Source organism: Callorhinchus milii, unplaced genomic scaffold (assembly GCF_018977255.1).
Source record: "Callorhinchus milii isolate IMCB2004 unplaced genomic scaffold, IMCB_Cmil_1.0 Scaffold21, whole genome shotgun sequence".
Classification (NCBI taxonomy): domain Eukaryota; kingdom Metazoa; phylum Chordata; class Chondrichthyes; order Chimaeriformes; family Callorhinchidae; genus Callorhinchus; species Callorhinchus milii.
Window position 1 is genome coordinate 5,031,109 of NW_024704762.1, and position 18,600 is coordinate 5,049,708.

General features: G+C 46.1%; 1 protein-coding gene across 1 annotated transcript in view; it reads left to right on the top strand.

The window, feature by feature from the left end:
- Window positions 1–15,667, top strand: part of si:ch1073-396h14.1 (disintegrin and metalloproteinase domain-containing protein 10) — a 31,987-nt gene extending 16,320 nt beyond the window's left edge. The window contains exons 8-16 of the mRNA XM_042342849.1: window positions 112–280; window positions 3,222–3,388; window positions 4,201–4,381; window positions 5,950–6,094; window positions 10,757–10,940; window positions 11,774–11,873; window positions 14,129–14,349; window positions 14,835–14,931; window positions 15,506–15,667. Of these exons, the coding sequence (XP_042198783.1) occupies window positions 112–280; window positions 3,222–3,388; window positions 4,201–4,381; window positions 5,950–6,094; window positions 10,757–10,940; window positions 11,774–11,873; window positions 14,129–14,349; window positions 14,835–14,931; window positions 15,506–15,540 (1,299 nt within the window). The 3' untranslated portion in view covers window positions 15,541–15,667. The remainder of the gene's footprint in view (window positions 1–111; window positions 281–3,221; window positions 3,389–4,200; window positions 4,382–5,949; window positions 6,095–10,756; window positions 10,941–11,773; window positions 11,874–14,128; window positions 14,350–14,834; window positions 14,932–15,505) is intronic.
- The last annotated feature ends 2,933 nt before the right edge of the window (window positions 15,668–18,600 follow it).

The following is an 18,600-nucleotide window of genomic DNA, read 5'->3' on the forward strand; positions in this document are numbered from 1 at the left end:
TTCCTCACACAGATCCCTTGTGTTTGCCGGTGCAGTTCCGCACTGAGGACATCTGACAGTTTATTTATTTGTTTTTCGAGGCACTTCGTGTAACACGACCCTTGATTTCAGATCGACTCTGAGGAAGATAACTTGAACCCAATGCACGCCCGCTTCATTGGCGTGGAGAAGCTGCTGATTTTACACTCGGAGCACAACTGGAACGAGTACTGCCTGTCATACCTACTGACAGCCCGAGACTTCGGGAAGACGTTAGGAATCGCGTGGGTAGGGTCCCCTGGTAAGGACTTTTACCGGCTCACGGCTAGAGCGAGATAAGCAGTCATTTCCTGTGTCCCCTTCTGTCCCTAAAGACGGGTTGTAGGAGACCTGTGTAAGCCAGGTAGAGAGATACGGTTACCACAGGGTCCAACCAAAGACGGTCTCATCCTGACAAGATATGGTTACAAAGCTCACGGAAGGAATCAATCACGGACTGAGATCGCATGATTTGGGAGGATGAGATGAGTGTATTCTGTGAAGCGCTTTGAGACGTCTCGAAGACGTGATAAGGCGCTTATATCAAATGCAAGGATTGTTATTATTATATTATTACTATTCATTCGAACCCATCTTGCGATCGTGCCCAGGATTGTTTTTCAGCGAATGATGATAATAATAATCCATGTACTTGAGATAGCGCCTTTCACGTCAGGGGGACGTCCCGGGTCGCTTCACAGGACACGTTGTAAAGCAGAGAGAACGTGCGGTTGGTGGGTGAAACATGGCAGCCGGTCTAACATTACTTAGGCGCACGTAGCAGGAGCTCTGTAGCTCAGTTCAATGGTTTCTATTCCTTGAGCAGATTGGGTGCATTTGTGAGTGCCTTTGTTCAAGTGACATCTGTGTGTGATGAGGCGGAAAAAAGGAACGGAGAGGAGAATTCCTAGCAGAGAACACTTCCCCCCGCCACCCACCCCTTCCACCCCTCCCCTCCCCCCTCCCCGGCTAAACCCGCCTGCATTCCTGGAGCTGTGGGTCTCCCCTTTCTCACACAGCCCCTTTTGTTTGTCCATCAAGTCCACGCTGAGTATAATCTCGACAATCTCTTTTTGAGAAAAAGGCAACATTGTGCGAAGCCCAACATACTGGATTTGCTTTGGCAAAAGTTACAGGTTTCTTATATTTCTCTACATATTTACTTATTCTTTAAATTAAAGAGCGCCTTCAATGTTTCCAGGGAAATGCTGGCTCTTGGCGCTCGATAAAAGCTGGGTTCGTTTTTTATTTTTCCTCCGACGAGTTTTTACATCAAAACGTGTTTAAAGTAAATCTCTGTGTCCACATCTCGCTGTAGCCCAGCTCTTTTTTGCAGGCATTTCCAAAATAACAGCACCCAATGGTCGTGTCAGTAAGTCAAACAGAACTACTGTATTCATAAAAGAATATCCTCTCATGGCTGTTTGTGGGACACTGCTGTGCGCAATTGGCTGCCGTGTTTTGCCCACAAGACAGACAGTCGAACGACTTTACAGTAGATTCTGTGAAGCGCTATATCAAATGCAAGGATTATTATTATTACGAGGAGAGAAGAAAAAGGCTGGTTTGTGCCCGAAACAACCTTTATATGCGTTACATTGAAGTGGCCGACTCAGCAGATACACATGCCCACGCACACCGACATACACACTCGCATATGCTCACACATTCACACTCGCGCGCACACCCACCCACACACCCACAAAGACGCACACACTCCTCCACTCCGACACCCAACACTCGCCGGACTGTAGGCAACAGCCAGCACTATGCTTGTGTCAGCGTTCAGATTGGGACGTGTGCGTCTATGATACGACGAAGTCAATCACATGAGGCGTCCTGTAAACAAAGCCAATATGAATTTGAATTGACATTCCGTGTTTACGACACGCGTGTGACTTTGCATGCAATCTGAGCAGACATGCATTCTTCCTTCTCCATCAAATTGACGTCCGGTTATATTCAGTATCCGCATTTCCCTTTTATTATTAATAATCCTTACATTTGATATAGCGCCTTATCGCGTCTTCGAGACATCTCAAAGCGCTTCACAGAATATACGGTCAAGTGAATTGACTGTATATATTGTGGGCGAAACGTGGCAGCCAATTGTGCACAGCAGCGGCCCACAAACAGTTGTGGATTGAGTGACCAAATGATTATTATTTCATTTGCGAGGCGAGCGCTCTAGGCTTTTCTTTCCTGCTCTTCTGTTGAATGAGTTTATAAACTGACCTTCACACTGTGGTGCCTGAGAAGCATCTAATAGTGATTTTGTTTCTTGTACAAATGCTTCAAAAGATAGCACCAGGCATTCCAGCCCCCTCCTAGTTTTGTTTGTTACTCGCAGTGCGTGACCACTAAAAATAGCCGCCAGATCTTTACGCAGTCTCTGGAAATCCCATTAAACAGCCTCAGTGAAAACAGTCGCTACTTAGAGAGAGCTGGAAAGAAAGACCTTGTGCTTTGATGCCACCTTACCAAGTCAAAGCATCTCAAAGCACTTCACATTGCATAGTGTTGAGTATACTGAGTGCGTTTGTAGGCAAGCATGGCAACCAATTTGCCCACAGGGAGGTCCCGCACACAGCCATGAGGCGAATAATTAATCAATCGGGAGGATTGTTGCCAGGGTACAGATTTCAGCATCTGTTACTGCTGTTTTGATGCTGATACCTTCGATGTCATTTGGAATGGTTTCACGGCTACATTGGGGATAAAATTTGCTGTGGACCTTAACCCATCCCAGGGAATCCCGTAGTGGTTAGTGAATTCGCCTCACAAGTGAGAGGACCTGGATTCGATTCCCGGGCAGGGTGAAACCTTTAGGCATGCTTCCTTACTCTGTTTACCTAAGCAGTAAACAGGAACCTCTTTGTTAGTCGATTGACAGATCGCTTTCCCTAAAAGAAATCCACAACTGTTTGTGGGACACTGCTGTGCACAACTGGCTGTCGTGTTTCACCTAAAAAATACACAGTCAATCCTCTTTACATTATACCCTGTGAAACGCTTTGAGACGTCTCAACGACACCATAACAAATGCAAAGATCTTTATTATTATTAACATTTTCCCTGTGTTAAATAGCACAAGGAACAACATCAGAAGGGATTTGTGGACGATGGAGGTGGGTTCAGCCCATTTGGTTGAACTGTGCCACTGTGCAATCGCTGAAAAATACAACACCTTCTCTTGTCTGCAGGGAATTACGGTGGGATTTGTTCCCGATACGGACCCAGTGACAAAAGCGCATTTGAGGTTACGCTGAACACAGGCCTGATCACGCTGCAGAGATTCGCATACTATCTCCCTCTGCGGCTAGTTCACATTGTCCTGGCTCACGAATTGGGCCACAGTCTGGGATCACTGGTGAGTACCCGTGTGACAATAACAGCAGGTTATTGTCAGCCCGATTCGGGGGGGAGTGGGGGGTGGAATATTGTATGTGATTAATCCTTAAAGGTTTGCGGAGATTGGCTGTGGTGATTCATCGCTACTTCAACACATGTTTGGGGGAGAAATTCCATCTGAGTCTCTAGACTTGATTTATTCTTATCTTCTTAGCATTTTAGAGTCTCCAGAATTGTGAAATAAATATGGGTTGAACTTTGAAGACGTATTTTCAGCAACTTTTTTTAAGAAGCCGGTTTAGCAGGGACCTGGGATGCCCCTTAAGTCAGCCATTTCAGCTTCCTGCGCTAAAGACTTGCCTCCTTCAAGATCTGTCTGAAGACCCTCCTCTTTGACCACGCCTTCAATCATTGTCCTACCCCTACCCTCCCCGCCCTCCACTCCTCCTGATCCCTGACTGTCCAGCGCCTTGGGACGTCCTCCTGACGTGAAAGGCGCCATACAAATGTAATTTGTCGTTGTTGTTGTTAAACGAATGGTTGACATTCCGGGTCGTCAGGCACTGCCAATGTCGCTTCCTGTTTTGCGTAGTACAAGAAATGATATCGGAGCCAACCTGAAGACCCGGAAGGCGGCTATATAGCGGGGGAGCTGTGTGACTGTGCTCAGGGAACAAGCCAATTGGCTGTTGGGCACGTGCACTGAATTCCAGCTATCGCCCCTCGGTGTTGGGATTCCAATCTTCCCATTACACGTCGGGTCTGGCTTCGGTTTGTCTCCCCTGTAATAAGATCGGTCCTGGTCACACAGTCAACTGCTATCTTTTCAAGCACGACCTGGGCGAGGAGTGCATCCCACCGGAATCGTCGAGCCTCCAAGGGAAAGGTGGTAACTTCCTGATGTTCCCTCATGCGTCTGATGGCCGGCAATACAACAACAACAGGTTCTCTCCCTGCAGCATCCGGAGCATCAGCAAACTCCTGAAGGCAAAGAAAGACGAGTGCTTCTCGGGTGAGAAGGAAGCGCGCGCTCAATCAGTCCGAGTGCTCACCTCGGGCAAACCTCTGCCCGCGACAGAAATCCAATCAGCCCAACTCATTCATGCCAGTGTTTACACTCCATATAAATCTTGAGAGAGGTATTGGAGAGACTGATAAGACGGTGAAAGGCGGAGGATAATAATAATCCTTGCATTTGCTATAGCGCCTTATCACGTCTTCAGGATGTCTCAAAGCGCTTCACGGAATATACTGTAAAGTGCAATGACTGTATATTTTGTGGTCGAAATGCGGCAGATAATTGCACACAGCAGTGTCACACAAACAGTCGTGGATTGAGTTTATTATTATAATTATTATTATTATTATAAATGTTCTTTTGAAGGGATTATTACCTCCGAAAAACAATCCGCCAATCGACTAACAAGCGAGTCCCTATTTACTGCTAGGTAAATAGAGACATATGGAGTAGGGAAACTTGCCTAAGGCTTTGCGCCACCAGGATGGCTTTAGGTCTTGCCTGAGACAATAATCATTGGAAGGAATGAAAAATGGGGTCCGTGGTAAAACAGATTGGAGCCAAAGAGGGGTGATGTCTGCCAAGATGAGTTAAAGGAGCTAAAGGATGTTGAGTTTGCCAGAAGCCAACTTTCTGTTAGAAGGACTGGACCTTCTAGGGAGAAAAGTGAATGAAGGTTTCTCAGAGGTTCTGAGAGAAACACCTTAGCAAACAGTTGCCGGAGGGCAAGGAAACTGATGAGAATTTATCTCTGAAACGAACTCTGTTTTCATCACTGTTGAAATCACATGTACAGTAGAGAAAAATGTGCTGATGGAGAAACTGTGGAACACTAGGTGGCAATGTATAGCATGGGACAAAGCATGATTCCCACCGGGTTTTGGAAAGTTCCAATGATATGTGCAGCACAATAGATGCATTGCTTGATAGGCACAGAAATATTTTTATGATTGAACATGAGCTGGATTGCTAGATCCTCGAGATCACTCTTGTGGATGCGATGGATGAATTTGTCCAATTGAATCATGTTGGGCGTGAGGGAGAAGGGAAGAGAGGGGTTTGCAATGGTGCTAGCCACACAAGGGGGAGGCTTCCTGTAGGCTGTAGAAGCCTGTTGGCTGAAGACTTTCAACAACAACAACTTGCATTGATATAGCGCCCCTCACACAGGGTAGCACCCCAGAACACCCTCCTCTTCGACCGTGCCTTTGGTCATCTCACGTTTCTTCCCGGTTTTGCATCAAACTTCCCCATTGATCAACGCTCCAAGACGCTACCCCACGTGAAGAGCTCTACATAAATGCAAGCCGTTGTTCTCGTATGGGAGGGAGATAGGGAAAGGGGATTGAGTTGGGTGGAGGAACACGTGGAGTGTAAATACCGGCAGGGACTAATTGGCCGAACGGCTTGTTTCGATGCAGCAGTTGTAATCAATGTCATTGTAAGTAATGCATCACTTGGGAAGGGCAAGGGGGGAGGACCAGATACCACTGAAGTCAAACACAAATTATTATTATTATTATTAATAATAAAAAGACAACCTTTTGATCCCTGCTCCGCAGAAAACGACAGCCCGATCTGCGGGAACCGGATCGTCGAGGAGGGGGAACAGTGCGACGTCGGGGAGAATAGAGATGACCCGTGTTGTTTCGGCGCTGGCCACATGCAGGGGGCTTCCTGTCGACTGAAGCCAGGGAAGCGATGCAGGTAAGGAACCCGGCATCAGAAACCCAACCCATCGGGAAACTTTCATATCAACTCTTTAAATAATCGCTTCGCGTGGACTCTTGCGTGGAATTAAAGAAAACCTGGTCGGGATCAGCCAGGAATTCTGATCATTATTATTATAATAATAATAATAATAACACAAATGCATTCACATACAGATCTAATCAACCAGGCACACAAAATTTACGATGAGGGTGAAAATATCAGTGTTCCAGTGAGAGGTGCAGAGAATATCAGACGATTACAATAGTAATCCTTGCATTTGACACAGCGCCTTATCACGTCTTCGAGACGTCTCAAAGCGCTTCACAGAGTATACTGTGAAGTGAATCGACTGTATATTTTGTGGGCGATTCCTTTCCATAGTGGGAAACCAGCGAGTTGCATCAACTGAGGCTGGAGAGGACTGATCAGTTCTAAATGCAGGTCTTGCTGCTGACTCCCACACTCAGTTTCTTCCCTGCTGACTGCCGTTCACTGGCCTGCAGCCCAGATCTCCTGTGATTCCCAGCTGCTTTCCTCCCATCCTTACAGCACTGTCCAGGCTCAATTATCGCCCTCCCTTGCATTTGGTGGGAATCTGACAAGTTCAATCATTCCATTCCCTCTCTGGCATTCCCATTTCTGCGTTGCGATTTTATGTTATTCCCAGTGATGTGGGTTTCCGTAGTGCAGGGTTTCGCCTCGCAAGCGAGAGGACTTGGGTTTGACTTTCCCAGGCGGGGCGAAACCTTAGGCAAGTTTCCTTACTTCACACGCAACTGTTTGTGGGACACTGCTCTGTGTTTCACCCACAAATTAGAGACAACTTTACAGTATATTCTGTGAAGCCCTTTGGGACCTCTCAACAATGTGATAAGGCGCTACATCAAATGTGAGGATTATTATTATTATTATTAACCCCCAGCTTCGCAGTCGTTTAATGATCTTTTCTCTCGCTCGCCAGTGGAAGGACACAAAGAGATGGGCACTGATGTGGAGCCTTTGTGGCAGCGGTGAAGGTGCCTATCACAACGTACAGGTCCTGTAGTTCTAACATGGCCTTTTCACTCCTGATGGGAATGTTGGGATAACCCCATCGAGGTAAAGCTCTCTTTCTCTCTCCAGATGGAGAATGAGAGAAAAGCAGTTGACATGGAAGGGTCCAATGGGACTGAGTTCAGGGAGCTTTGCTCTTAATTGGTGGGAACCAGAGCCAGAGATACATCTGCACATATGACAATGATTATAATGAAGTTATGAGATATTCCAATGTTATGCGGCGTATGAAAATGCAAATTCTTTCTTCTTTCTAACTGGGATATTAATAATAAATTATAATCCTTGCATTTGATACAGCGCTTTTCACTTCTTCTAGACGTCTTAAAGCGCTTCACGGAATATCCTGTAAAGTGAATTGACTGTAGATTTGTGGGCGAAACGCGGCAGCCAATTGGGTACAGCAGCGTCCCACAAACAGCCGTGGATTGACTGACCAAATTGTTATGTTATTTATTTATTTCCTTGAGGGATTATTATCAGGAGCGTGGAGTAAGGAAACTTGCCCAAGGTTTCGCTCTGCCGGGAATCGAACCCAGGTCTCTCGCTTGCGAGGCGAGTGCTCTAACCACTGAGCTACAGGACTCCCCGTTCGCAGTGGATTAGGCAGCCTGACAGCAGATTGCGAGAGTTTGGCAATGGGAGTATCACGAGTTTTATTCCCGCCACGCAGAATGGCGTCATCATGGTCTATCTGCTGCTGACGTTTGCTGTTCTGCACTGCAGGGAAAAGTAGTCAGTACTTGCGGCAGCAACTCAGACGGACAAGCGGGAGGGGAGCAATGAGAGAGAAAAGAAACAGCCAAAGCTACTGCGTTTTTACCCGAGAAAAAGCGAGACAGGACGTTATACACAGATAGGGAGAGATAGAAAGTCAGAGTGACAGAGAAAGTCATGCGCAGACAGGGATAGGAAGTTCGAGCGAGCGAAAGAAGATGAGAAAGAGTTAGAGAAGAGAGAGCAAAGGAGAAAGATATACTGTACATAGAGAACGTTAGAGGGACAGAGAGAGAGGCAGAACGATTCTGAGCAAGCGTCAGAGAGAGAAAGAGGGAAGGGCTGATATACTATCATGTAATAATAGCCAGGGGGAATGCTCTAAATTGCCATTATTTTAGAAATGTGTTATCACCGTTACTCAATGTACTGCAACATTATTCTAAGATAATATGAAACATGTGTTTTCTGACTGCGCTATAATTAGTAGATTGCACTTTTTACTTTTATTCCCCCCAAATAGATCCATGAAAATGATGGGGGAGGGGAGAGATTTACTACCACTTCCCCTCCCCACCTTCACCGAAGTCTTCTTATTTTGGAACAATACGGTAATTCCTTTCAAACCGACAGCATCTTCATGAGAGCATTTCACAAATTCATGAGGAAACAAAAGGTCCTGGTTGTGTTTTTTCTTGGATGATATGGAATACAGGGACGGGCAGAGAACATTCAGTCCATTTCATTACTTATAGCAGATCAAAGAATCTTACAGCACAAAAGGAGGCCATTCAGCCCATCGTGCCTGTGCCATGCTCTTTGAAAGAGCTACCGCCTAATCCCACTCCCTCGCTCTTACCCCATAGCCCTGCAAATAGTTCCTTTTCAAGTACCTATCCAATTCCCTTTTGAAAGCTTGTTATTCCAGTCCAATTCCTTTCCCTTTTCTTCATCCCCCCCTTTAATTCCCCTTTAATGATTTTCTAACTTCCCATCTATCTCCATTTCGATCACCTCAAACCGCCCATCAGAGGGAGAGACTCTGGCTCCACACAGAACTGGGGGAGATTATCATCGCGGCTATTAACTTATCTTGATTTTTATGCAGGAAGAATTGAATTAATCACTGCTTCAAAGCCGCAGGAAGGCAACAGACCATGGGGCTAATCTGTGTTGAGAGAAAACGGTCAGGCCAGAGTATCTCAAGTCAAGTTCATTCGCCCACAGAATACAATTGCAATCCACTTTACAATGTATTCTGTGAAGCGCTTTGAGACATTTGAGACATTTATCGATGTGGATAAGGCGCTATATGAAATGCAAGGATTATTATTTATTCTAGGCATTTGAGGTGAACGCACATTCCTTGATTTTTGGCTCGATTTCAAACCTGGTCGGGTTTCGCCCATAAAACACAGTCCATAAAATATCCATAAAATAGACACTTTAGTCTTTAATAGACACAGTCTATTCCATGAAAGGTTTTGAGACGTCTCAATGACGTGATAAGGCACTATATCAAATGCAAGGATTATCACTATTATAATTAAAGACAGGCTTAGATCAGTGCTTTTTGGCACGTGATGATTATCACACCACGTACCGCATTTTTGCACCCATTGTAGCTGTCCTGTCTATCGCTAACAAAACTCGCCATCGTTCAGAAAAATATCTAGTTTCAAAGTATTACGAGTCTCAAATGGCTGTGTCTTCCGTGCAGTGAAGGTGAGAGAGAAAGAGAAGGAAAGAGCGGGTGGTGCAGTCTGACTCCAGTTGCTAAGAGCCTGTTTGTTGTTGAGTGAGGGCTATTTCTTCCGTGTACGTCTGAAGACAATGAGCCACAAGGGATTTTGTTGTGTGAGTGTTTATGCCTATAAAACGGGATGACTATACAGTACCTCGCGTTTTTGCTGGCAGTTTCACTGCAGTTCACGTCATCTAATGGAGCGACAGGTTAAAAAGATAAATGCATTTTTGTTAATGTAGAGAAAAGGGTTAGCATCTGTATCCGTGGTAACTGAGCTCTTTGCTTACACGCAGAGGGGAGGCACATCACAAGTGGTGTAATGAAGCAAGCACCCGGATCGTTTAAAGGGGTCAGCGCAGTCTCCGTTCACGTTCTGAAAAGTTCCGCTCGGAACTCAAAAATTGGTGTGGTTTTAAAAGGGAATAGATAAGGCATCGGGATGTTTCTCCATAACAGGGCATGGAGAAAAGATGGAGAAGTGAATGACCTGCTTTAATCTAATAGGTTGTCGGAATTACGCTCAAGGCTTCCTCTTTTCCTGTGTTCCTCAGGCAGAAGAACCCGAACTTGCCCGTTGGTTCCTCAATGCTCATCCTCCAACACTGGGGAAAATCAGCTGCATTGCTCTCTTTTGCATTGCCCCTAGGGATTCAGAAACATTTTGTCCTTGTGTCATGTTGACCAGAGGATGGTAGTTTGGCCACATGAACTCACTTGATTTGGCAATGCAGCCCAGCATCTTGTTTGTGCCGGTTATTATTATTATTATTGCTGCCTTCTTACTGTTTGAACATGTTGGGCCTTTCTCACATAGGATGAACATCTAAAACTGCTTCAATTACGTGGGGTGATAATCCCTCCAAAAAAAAGTTTGGTCACTTCAATCCCCGATTGTTTGTGGGAACGCCGCTGTGCGCAATGGGCTGCTGCGTTTCATCCACAAAATACGCAGTCAATTCACTCTATAAAATATTCTGTAAAGCGCTTTGAGACGTCTCAACGGCTTGATAAGGCGTTATATCGAATGCAAGGATTATTATGATTATTATTATTAGTTTCCCCCCCCCCTCCCCCAATCTGCTGCACAGGCAACCAGTGATATTAAACCTGATGTTATGGTTTACCCCTCTTATTCTAAGTCCGACCCAGGGTCCCTGTTGCAGCCACGAGTGCGTCCTGAAGGCTCGCCACCGACAGTGCAGAAAGGAGACCGAGTGTGCTTCCGACAGTTACTGTGACGGAGTGTCAGCCACGTGCCCGGACTCTCCTCCCAAAGCCAACCACACCCCGTGTCTAAAGGGAAAACGCCTGTGTCTGGACGGGGTAGGTTATCACATCTCGTGCTGATGTCCATCACACTGAGAGCCCTATTCACTTATTATAGCACGTGCCCCTTGCGTACGTGTCGATGACTTGCAACTTGTAAGGCTTTTTGAGACGAGAACGTTTGGTACCAGGTTGGTTGCCCAGGTGGGGACAAACACTGAACCAATTTAGTTCAGGTGGATTTAGGGGTTCATTCAGGGTACGTCCAAGAATTTTAAGGGCTGGTGTAAAGTTGTAAGATTTTCAACTTGACGATGGTGGGGTGTCGATTCGTGCAAAACGTGATCCAGTCTCTTCAAACCGTTTCCCCTTCAGAGGGTTTGTGATTGTTAATTTGTTTTCGGTCAGCCGGGTGTCCGACACATGCGGAAACCCATCACCGTGCTTAAGAGCCTCCAAACCAAACTGAGAATTCCATGCATCGCATCGACATGTGGAAATTCCACAGATGTTTATTGGAATGGAAATGCGCACTCACTCTCTCTCGCTCTCGCTCTCTCGCTCTCTCTCTCTCTCTCTCCCTGGAGGGACACTTCCTGCTTTCCTAATTCGAGAAAGTATTAGGCGCAGGTTGGCAGGAGCCAAGGCTTGGTGATCCCAGAGTGTGCGTTGGGGTAACTGCTGGAGTCTAACCAGCTGAGACTGCATAACTTGCCATTGATAACACTGTCTGGCAAGCTTTCCCGCTGCTTGTCCAAGCTCGGACCCATACCCATTGGGGCTTTAGCTTGCAAGGTTAGCAGGAGCTGAGTGGGATAACAGGAGTCAACAGTAATGGGGGGGGAGGATTCCCTGCTCCAGTGACTGGCCTTTTTGTTCATCTCTCGCAGCAATGTTCCGAGTCGCTGTGTGTAAAGCATGGGCTGGAGGAATGCAACTGTGGGACTGTGTTCATGCAGGAGAAATGCTATCTTTGCTGCAGCACACCAGGTGGGTTCATAGAAAATTCACAACTTTATACAAACATGGACTTCTTAATATGCAATCTGCTCATCAGAGAGAGGCGGAAAGAGAGGCTAGCACAATAAAATGTAAGAACAGACATGGACACACTAAAACATAGAAAACATGTTAGTACTGTCATTAGGGTAATTTTAATGTATTGTAATATTGTAAAATTAAATGAAGGGTATTTTCAGACTGCTCTACGGCTGCCCTATTACATTTTATTACAGCCTCTCCCCCCAAATAATGTTAAACCAAGATCCCGTCTGTCTGTTCAGGTGAATCGTAACAATTTACAGCGCTAATTGAAAACTGACGGTAATTTCTCCTGGACAACAATCCCCCAGATAAGATTGCCCTTTCATTGTTTGTGGGACATTGCTGTGTGCAAATTAGCTGCTGTGTTTGCCTACTAATGCACAGTCATTACACTTTTCAGTAAATCCTGTGCAGCACTTCGAGAGGTTGCGATGATATGGGAAAGAACAAAATCAAATGCCAGGATTATTTTTATTATTCTATGTAATGCCATCCGGTGTCGTCTGAATGACTCTTTGTGCCCTCTCTGTGGCCTCACTCAATTTTTGCTTAATAAAACTGGTGGCAGGATGTAAGATAGTGTGAGTGGGCGATCAGTGCACTATCCTGATCGCCCACTCACAGCGGTTCTGGGTTGATGTCCAGCTTAGACTGAAGGGATGAATGTCTTCCATGCAGATAGTAACGCTGATTAACGGAAACAAACTTAATTTCCCTGTTGTGGCGGCCTCACCTTGATAAGCACAGCGCCCTCCGACAAAATTACTGGCGCCTCTACTTTTTCCTCAAAACAATTCCAAAGCAAATCTCCGAGCAACCCCGGGAGTGATATTGTAAGCGCAAATGTGGAAACGGAGAATGGCTTAAATGTAAATTACGATACAGAGATGAAGGTTGATAGAAAATACAGTACAAAAGAGATTCGATCTAATGAGTTTCCTGAACCGTTTGGAAAGGAAATGCATGTTAATGCCTGTGGTGAGTGAACAGCATTCCACAGCGATGAAACCTTCAACAATTCTCTGCGGATTGAAGCAGCTTAACGTTTAAAGGCACCAGCGCTGTTAAAACTGATGGCAAAATCCTGATTTTATCCTGTCTCCCAGGGATGCCCGTGCCAGTAGGTCAACATGCACGAACAATGGGGGGGGAAACCTAGCGGAGAATTAGGCCACTCTGATTTATTAATAATAATAATCCTTGCATTTGATATAGCGCCTTATCATGTTGTTGAGACGTCTCAAAGCGCATCACAGAATATACTCTAAAGTGAAGTGATTGTGTATTTTGTGGGTGAAACGTAGCAGCCAATTGCACACAGCAGTGTCCCACAAACAGTCGTGGATTGAATGACCAAATTATTATTTTCTTATTTTTTTTGAAGGGATTATTATTCCCGGAAAGCTATCCACCATTCGACTAACAACCGGGTTCCTATTTACTGCTAGGTAAACAGGGGTGTGTGGAATAGGGAAACATGCCTGGAGGATTATTGTGGATTACCCTGAGCTCCTTGTGGTTTGACATTGATGCCAGGATCCCTTTTGGGGAGCAAAACAACTTATGTTGATGCAGAGCTTTGCACGTCAAACTTCACCTCAAAAGCTTGACATGTATTAACGGTGGGCGCCGAACAAGGGAATGAAAGATTTAAGATGAGGAAACTCTGGAACTCTATCCTGGAACCCCTCCACCTCGCCCCCTCCCTTGCTTTCCTCAAGACTCATCTCAAGACCTTCCTTTGCGACCATGCCTTCGGCCGTTTTTTCACCTCACCCCTCTCTGATGGGTGCAGTTCTGCAGTTCGGGTCCAATCCTCTCATTGTCCAGTGTCTCAAGATGTTGCATTTTTCGCTCCTTGTGTTTTTGGGAGGTTTTTGAAGGCAGGTAGAGAGACACCGGGGCAAAGTGGCTTTAGAAGAAAGTTGGAGGTGTAATGGCTGAAGAGTTGTACAGGATCATTTTTTGTTTGCAGAATCAGGTAGACTGACATGCATCTGAACAAGCAATTGAGCCTTTGCTTTAATGACGGTCCCAAGGATGGTGCCAATGACAATCCAGCACTCTCTCCCAGCAATACACTGGAATGTCTCGTCTCTCGAGTGCCAGAGTGGAGCTGGAATCCTCAACCTTCTGACTCTGATTGACCACTGTGTGCTGAGGTTGGAGCTCAGTCCTGATGAGCACTGTTGCATTTGCAGGAGATCCTGGCACGTGTGCCAGCACTTCATCTGTCCTGTTGGCTGAGTACTTCAACAGGAGCTTGCTGACGCTGCCGCCTGGCGCCCCCTGCAGGAACAAGCAGGGTTACTGTGACGTGTTCAGTGTCTGCCGGCTTGTGGACGACGATGGGCCCATCGCCAAACTGAAGAACGCCATCTTCGACCCTGAGGACTTTGAGGGTGTAGCGGAGTGGATGAAGGTCGGTGGTTTGGACAGAGAGGTTCGCGTTGAACGCGAAATCTTCTGATTTAATTAGGCATTTGCTGCACATGGTTTGAAGCGCTCAGTTGGTAGCACTTGTGTCTCTGGCTCTGACGTTGTGGGCTTATGCTCCACACTGGGACTAGAGTTCACAGTCTAGGCTAACCATACTGTGTAGTACTGGGAGGAGTGCTACATTGCCCGTAGGTGCCGTACTTTAGATGACACGTTAAACCAAGATCCTATCCCGTGACACTGTTGGGAAAGAGAAGAAGGGAGTTTTTCCCAGTGTCCTGGGAATTACCCAAATTAATAGATGTTTCATCTCATGGCTGGGGTGTCAATTTACGAATTTTAGCTCAATGTTCCACAATCTTTTGACCCTCCGTCTTAATGGTTTATCCAGATTTGACCGGGCGGAAAATTAACAGTTGGGGTGAATATCGTGTTCTTTCACTGTGCTTGTCTATGTCTCTCCTGCAGACTCATTGGTGGGCCATTCTCTTAGCCATCCTGACCCTGGGCGGCATGATGGCCAGCACAGTGTTTATACTCGGGAGGACACTGGATAGTAAGCAAGGTAATGTTGGCTTTATTCATTGGGTGTCTGGGTCTATCCTATGTTAAACCTTGTACCCCAAACAACAACAACAAATTACATTTGTATAGCGCCTTTCACGTCGCAAGGACGTCTCAAAGGGCTGGACAGTCAATGATTTGCACCTGAGCTGGGCTTTGAAGATCGGAGGCGGTAGAGGGCAAGGAGGGTGGGGATAGGAGGGATAAAGGTGTACAAAGTTATGAAGGGCTATGATTGACGGTGTAAACAGTAAGAGTAAAAGAATGTATCCACTAGTGGGTTAATTGGTAATGAGAGGCCATTAATAAAAGCAATTAAAGGTTGGAAAAATATCTTTTCACAGAGGGAGGGAAAGTGAGATTAGATTATACATATACACCTTATATAGAGGGTGACCAAAAACTTGTGATGCCATTACAATATCTAATAAGTCTTAAAGATATGTTTTTTTGTTTTGTTCTGGATAATAGGGTAGATATCATGACTTTTTGGTCACCCCGTACATCTTAAACTGATGGGCCGAATGGCTTGATTCTGTGACTTTCCTTGACGGCTTCTGTTCTTTCTGTACCAGGGGAGCAGGGGATGGAGCTGCAAGTTTGGGAATGACAAGCAGCTCTTGGTGACCTATGAGACATTCCAGAGTCCAACTGAACAGAAGCAGATGGATGGAGGCTACAGGCTCTTAAACACCGACGTGCCCAGCCGGCATTGTCAAGCGCCTTGAGACGTGCTCCTGACATGAAAGGCACTATGTGTATATGTGTAAATTATATTGTAACCGTGAACAGCGATTGTTGGTCTCATACTTCATGTCTCCGGTCTCCAGAGGCACAGCAGTGAGTCTGCATCTCTCCCTATCTAGGGAGCATCATATGACACATGTTTGTGCTGACTGATGTTCTGGCCGTTTGCCTTGTGCTACTAATGTTGTTCAGGGAGTAACCTTTGGTAAACCTCTGTTTGCAAATACTTGACAAGGTGACGTGAATCCAGGCATTGGACAATAAGCTCATGATATTGTTATGACCGAAATTACGCATCGCTTCCGGCACTTGACCCAATTCGGTGGCCGGTGCTGAGTGTTGGGCGTTCAACGACAACAACAACAACGTATATAGGGCCCTGGTATCATCCCAGGGCGCTTAAGCAACAACAACAGCAAACAACTTGCATTTATATAGCGCCCTTTATGTGAGGTAGCGTCTCGGAGCGCTTAATATTCAACGTTCGCTTCTCAGTGGGCGCAAAATTCCCATGTCCGGTCACTTTGCGTTCGGCACTTTTCATTATTTAAATGGTCCCTTTTTTCCGGACGCAATAGCAGATCCGACTCGGGATTGCGTTGGAGAAGTTCAGCACTGGGGGAGATAAAATACAACCATTCTCAATGAAGATTGGTCTCCTCCAGCAATCGGTTTGCCTAACAAAGGAAGCTCTTAATATAAAAGCTGCGTTCGAGAACCAAAAGGACTGTTAGCCTATTATCTGTTGAGAAGGTTGCTGCCAGCAGCAGTAAAGCTGCTCACTGATAGAAGGCTGGTTGTTGTGTCTTGTTGATGCCATTTGTAAACTAGTTGAAACAAACCCTCAACAAGGAATTGATCAAAGGGGAGGATGAGACATAGAGACCCGGAGCATAACGTTTCATCTTGTTTTTTTTTTGTGTTATATATTCTTTACTTTGAGACCAATCAAATGGACCACTATTGTCATTTCTGGTCCTGACGTTCGTTTGTTTCTAACCATTGTTATCTTTAACTTCCACCAAAAGAACAGCCAGACGGGACCTTGGCTTAATGTCTTATCCGAAGGTCACACCTCTGATAATACCCGTTGCTGCAGGGGCATGTCAGCCTAGATTGTGAGCTCGAGTCCTAATTTAAAGCTTGAAGCCAAAACCTGCTAGACAACCTTCACAGGCAAGCCCATAATTTCTTTAGCTGGACTCTGTTTTGGGAGAATTGTCCCCCAGACAGCAACAGCAACAACTTGCATTTATTCAGTGCCTTTCATGTCGGGAGGATGTCCCAAGGCGCTGGACAGTGAAGGGTTTGCACCCAAGCTGTGGGTTGGAATCAGGATGGTTGGAAAGCAAGGGTTTGTTCCAGAGGATGGGGGCAGAAAGGCTGAAGGCCTGACCACCGATGGTAGGGGAATATGGTAGGGAGGGAACGTGGAGCAGGCCAATGCCTGCCGAGTGAGATACGAAAAGTTCCAGCAGGTCAGGTACCCAAAGCTGCCATCACACACCTCCACCTTGGCAAGGGCATCTCATCATCCCGCAATCGTTAGAGAGAGGTGGCCAGGCTGAGAAAGTAAAATGGAATAAAAGTATTGGAATAAAATGAAGAGTTACAATTCTGTCCAGATAAATTGATGGATGAACAGTTACAACTTAATAGGAAGGTATATGTTGTGACCGAGTAGCATTGAGTCAAGTGATTCATTCTTATGCAGAATGGCGGTGTATTGAGAAGGGAGATCGTCAGGATGCAGAATGTAGATCAAAGAGAGCAGAGGACCCCATGGAGCATCTATCAGGCTTTGCTTCGAGGTGCCAGCAGTGGTGTGCCCGTGAACAAGATCTAATTCATTCCTCACGGCTTGTTGGAATTGGCACGATCTCGGGGAAACATTTGAGCTAACTGGTGTTTTCTCGGCCGCCGTCGGCTGCCAAGTAGAACACAATGTGAGAGTCACTCGCTCTGCCAGCCCCTCTCTGGCACACGGACCCAAATACAGTATGGGGCCATGGAGCATTGCCTTGCATTGGCTTGAACTTGGCGACAACACAGAGCCTGCTGTTGTTACTGGCTGAGTCGTCAAGGTCATGTCGTCATTGTGCATGACAATGGTCAGATGTCATCGCCGGGCGTAACGTTCCCCGCCTGCTCAATGTGCTGGTGACCTTGGCTCACCACAGGGTCTTGCCACGTCCCCATTGTGGACACTGGCTTCACCGAAGCCCGTGAAATTTATGGGCCGACGAAGAAGATGTGCTCGCTGACAAGGTTCGTAAATCTTGCCCTCCTTCTGAGAGTCGCCCTCCCATGCCAATGATGCCAAGTCGTTTCGCACCGTGATCCAAATGGCTAATGGCTAAATGCAGTTTGCTGGCCGTGTGTTTTGTGGGTGAATCCAGCAGTTCGATCTGCACACAGCAAACGTCCCGCAAACAGCCACGGAGTGAACAAACAGTTTTCACTTAAGAGAAGTAATACGGAACGAAAGTGTTGGAACAAATTGCGGAGCGACGATTCTGCAGGAACTTGTATATCGTGTTTCTCCTCTCCACATTCTCGTGTCTCCTCTCTTGTGACTCCTTCTTCCCCACCCCACAGTCTCATGCTCGTTCCTCACGCCCCTAAATATTGTTCTATTGCAAATATCCATCGTATCTTACATCAGTCGCTGAAATCATCAACTCAGTACTTAATAATAATAATAATAATCCTTGCATTTGATATAGCGCTTTTCACGTCGGGAGGACATCCCAAAGCGCTTCACAGAACACACTGTAAAGTGAATTGACTGTATATTTGTGGGCGAACGCGGCAGCCAATTGCGCACAGCAATGTCCCACAAACAGTCGTGGATTGAAAATGACCAATTTATTATTGTTTTTGGTTTTGGAGGGATTATTATTAGGCTCTGTGTGGAGTTAGG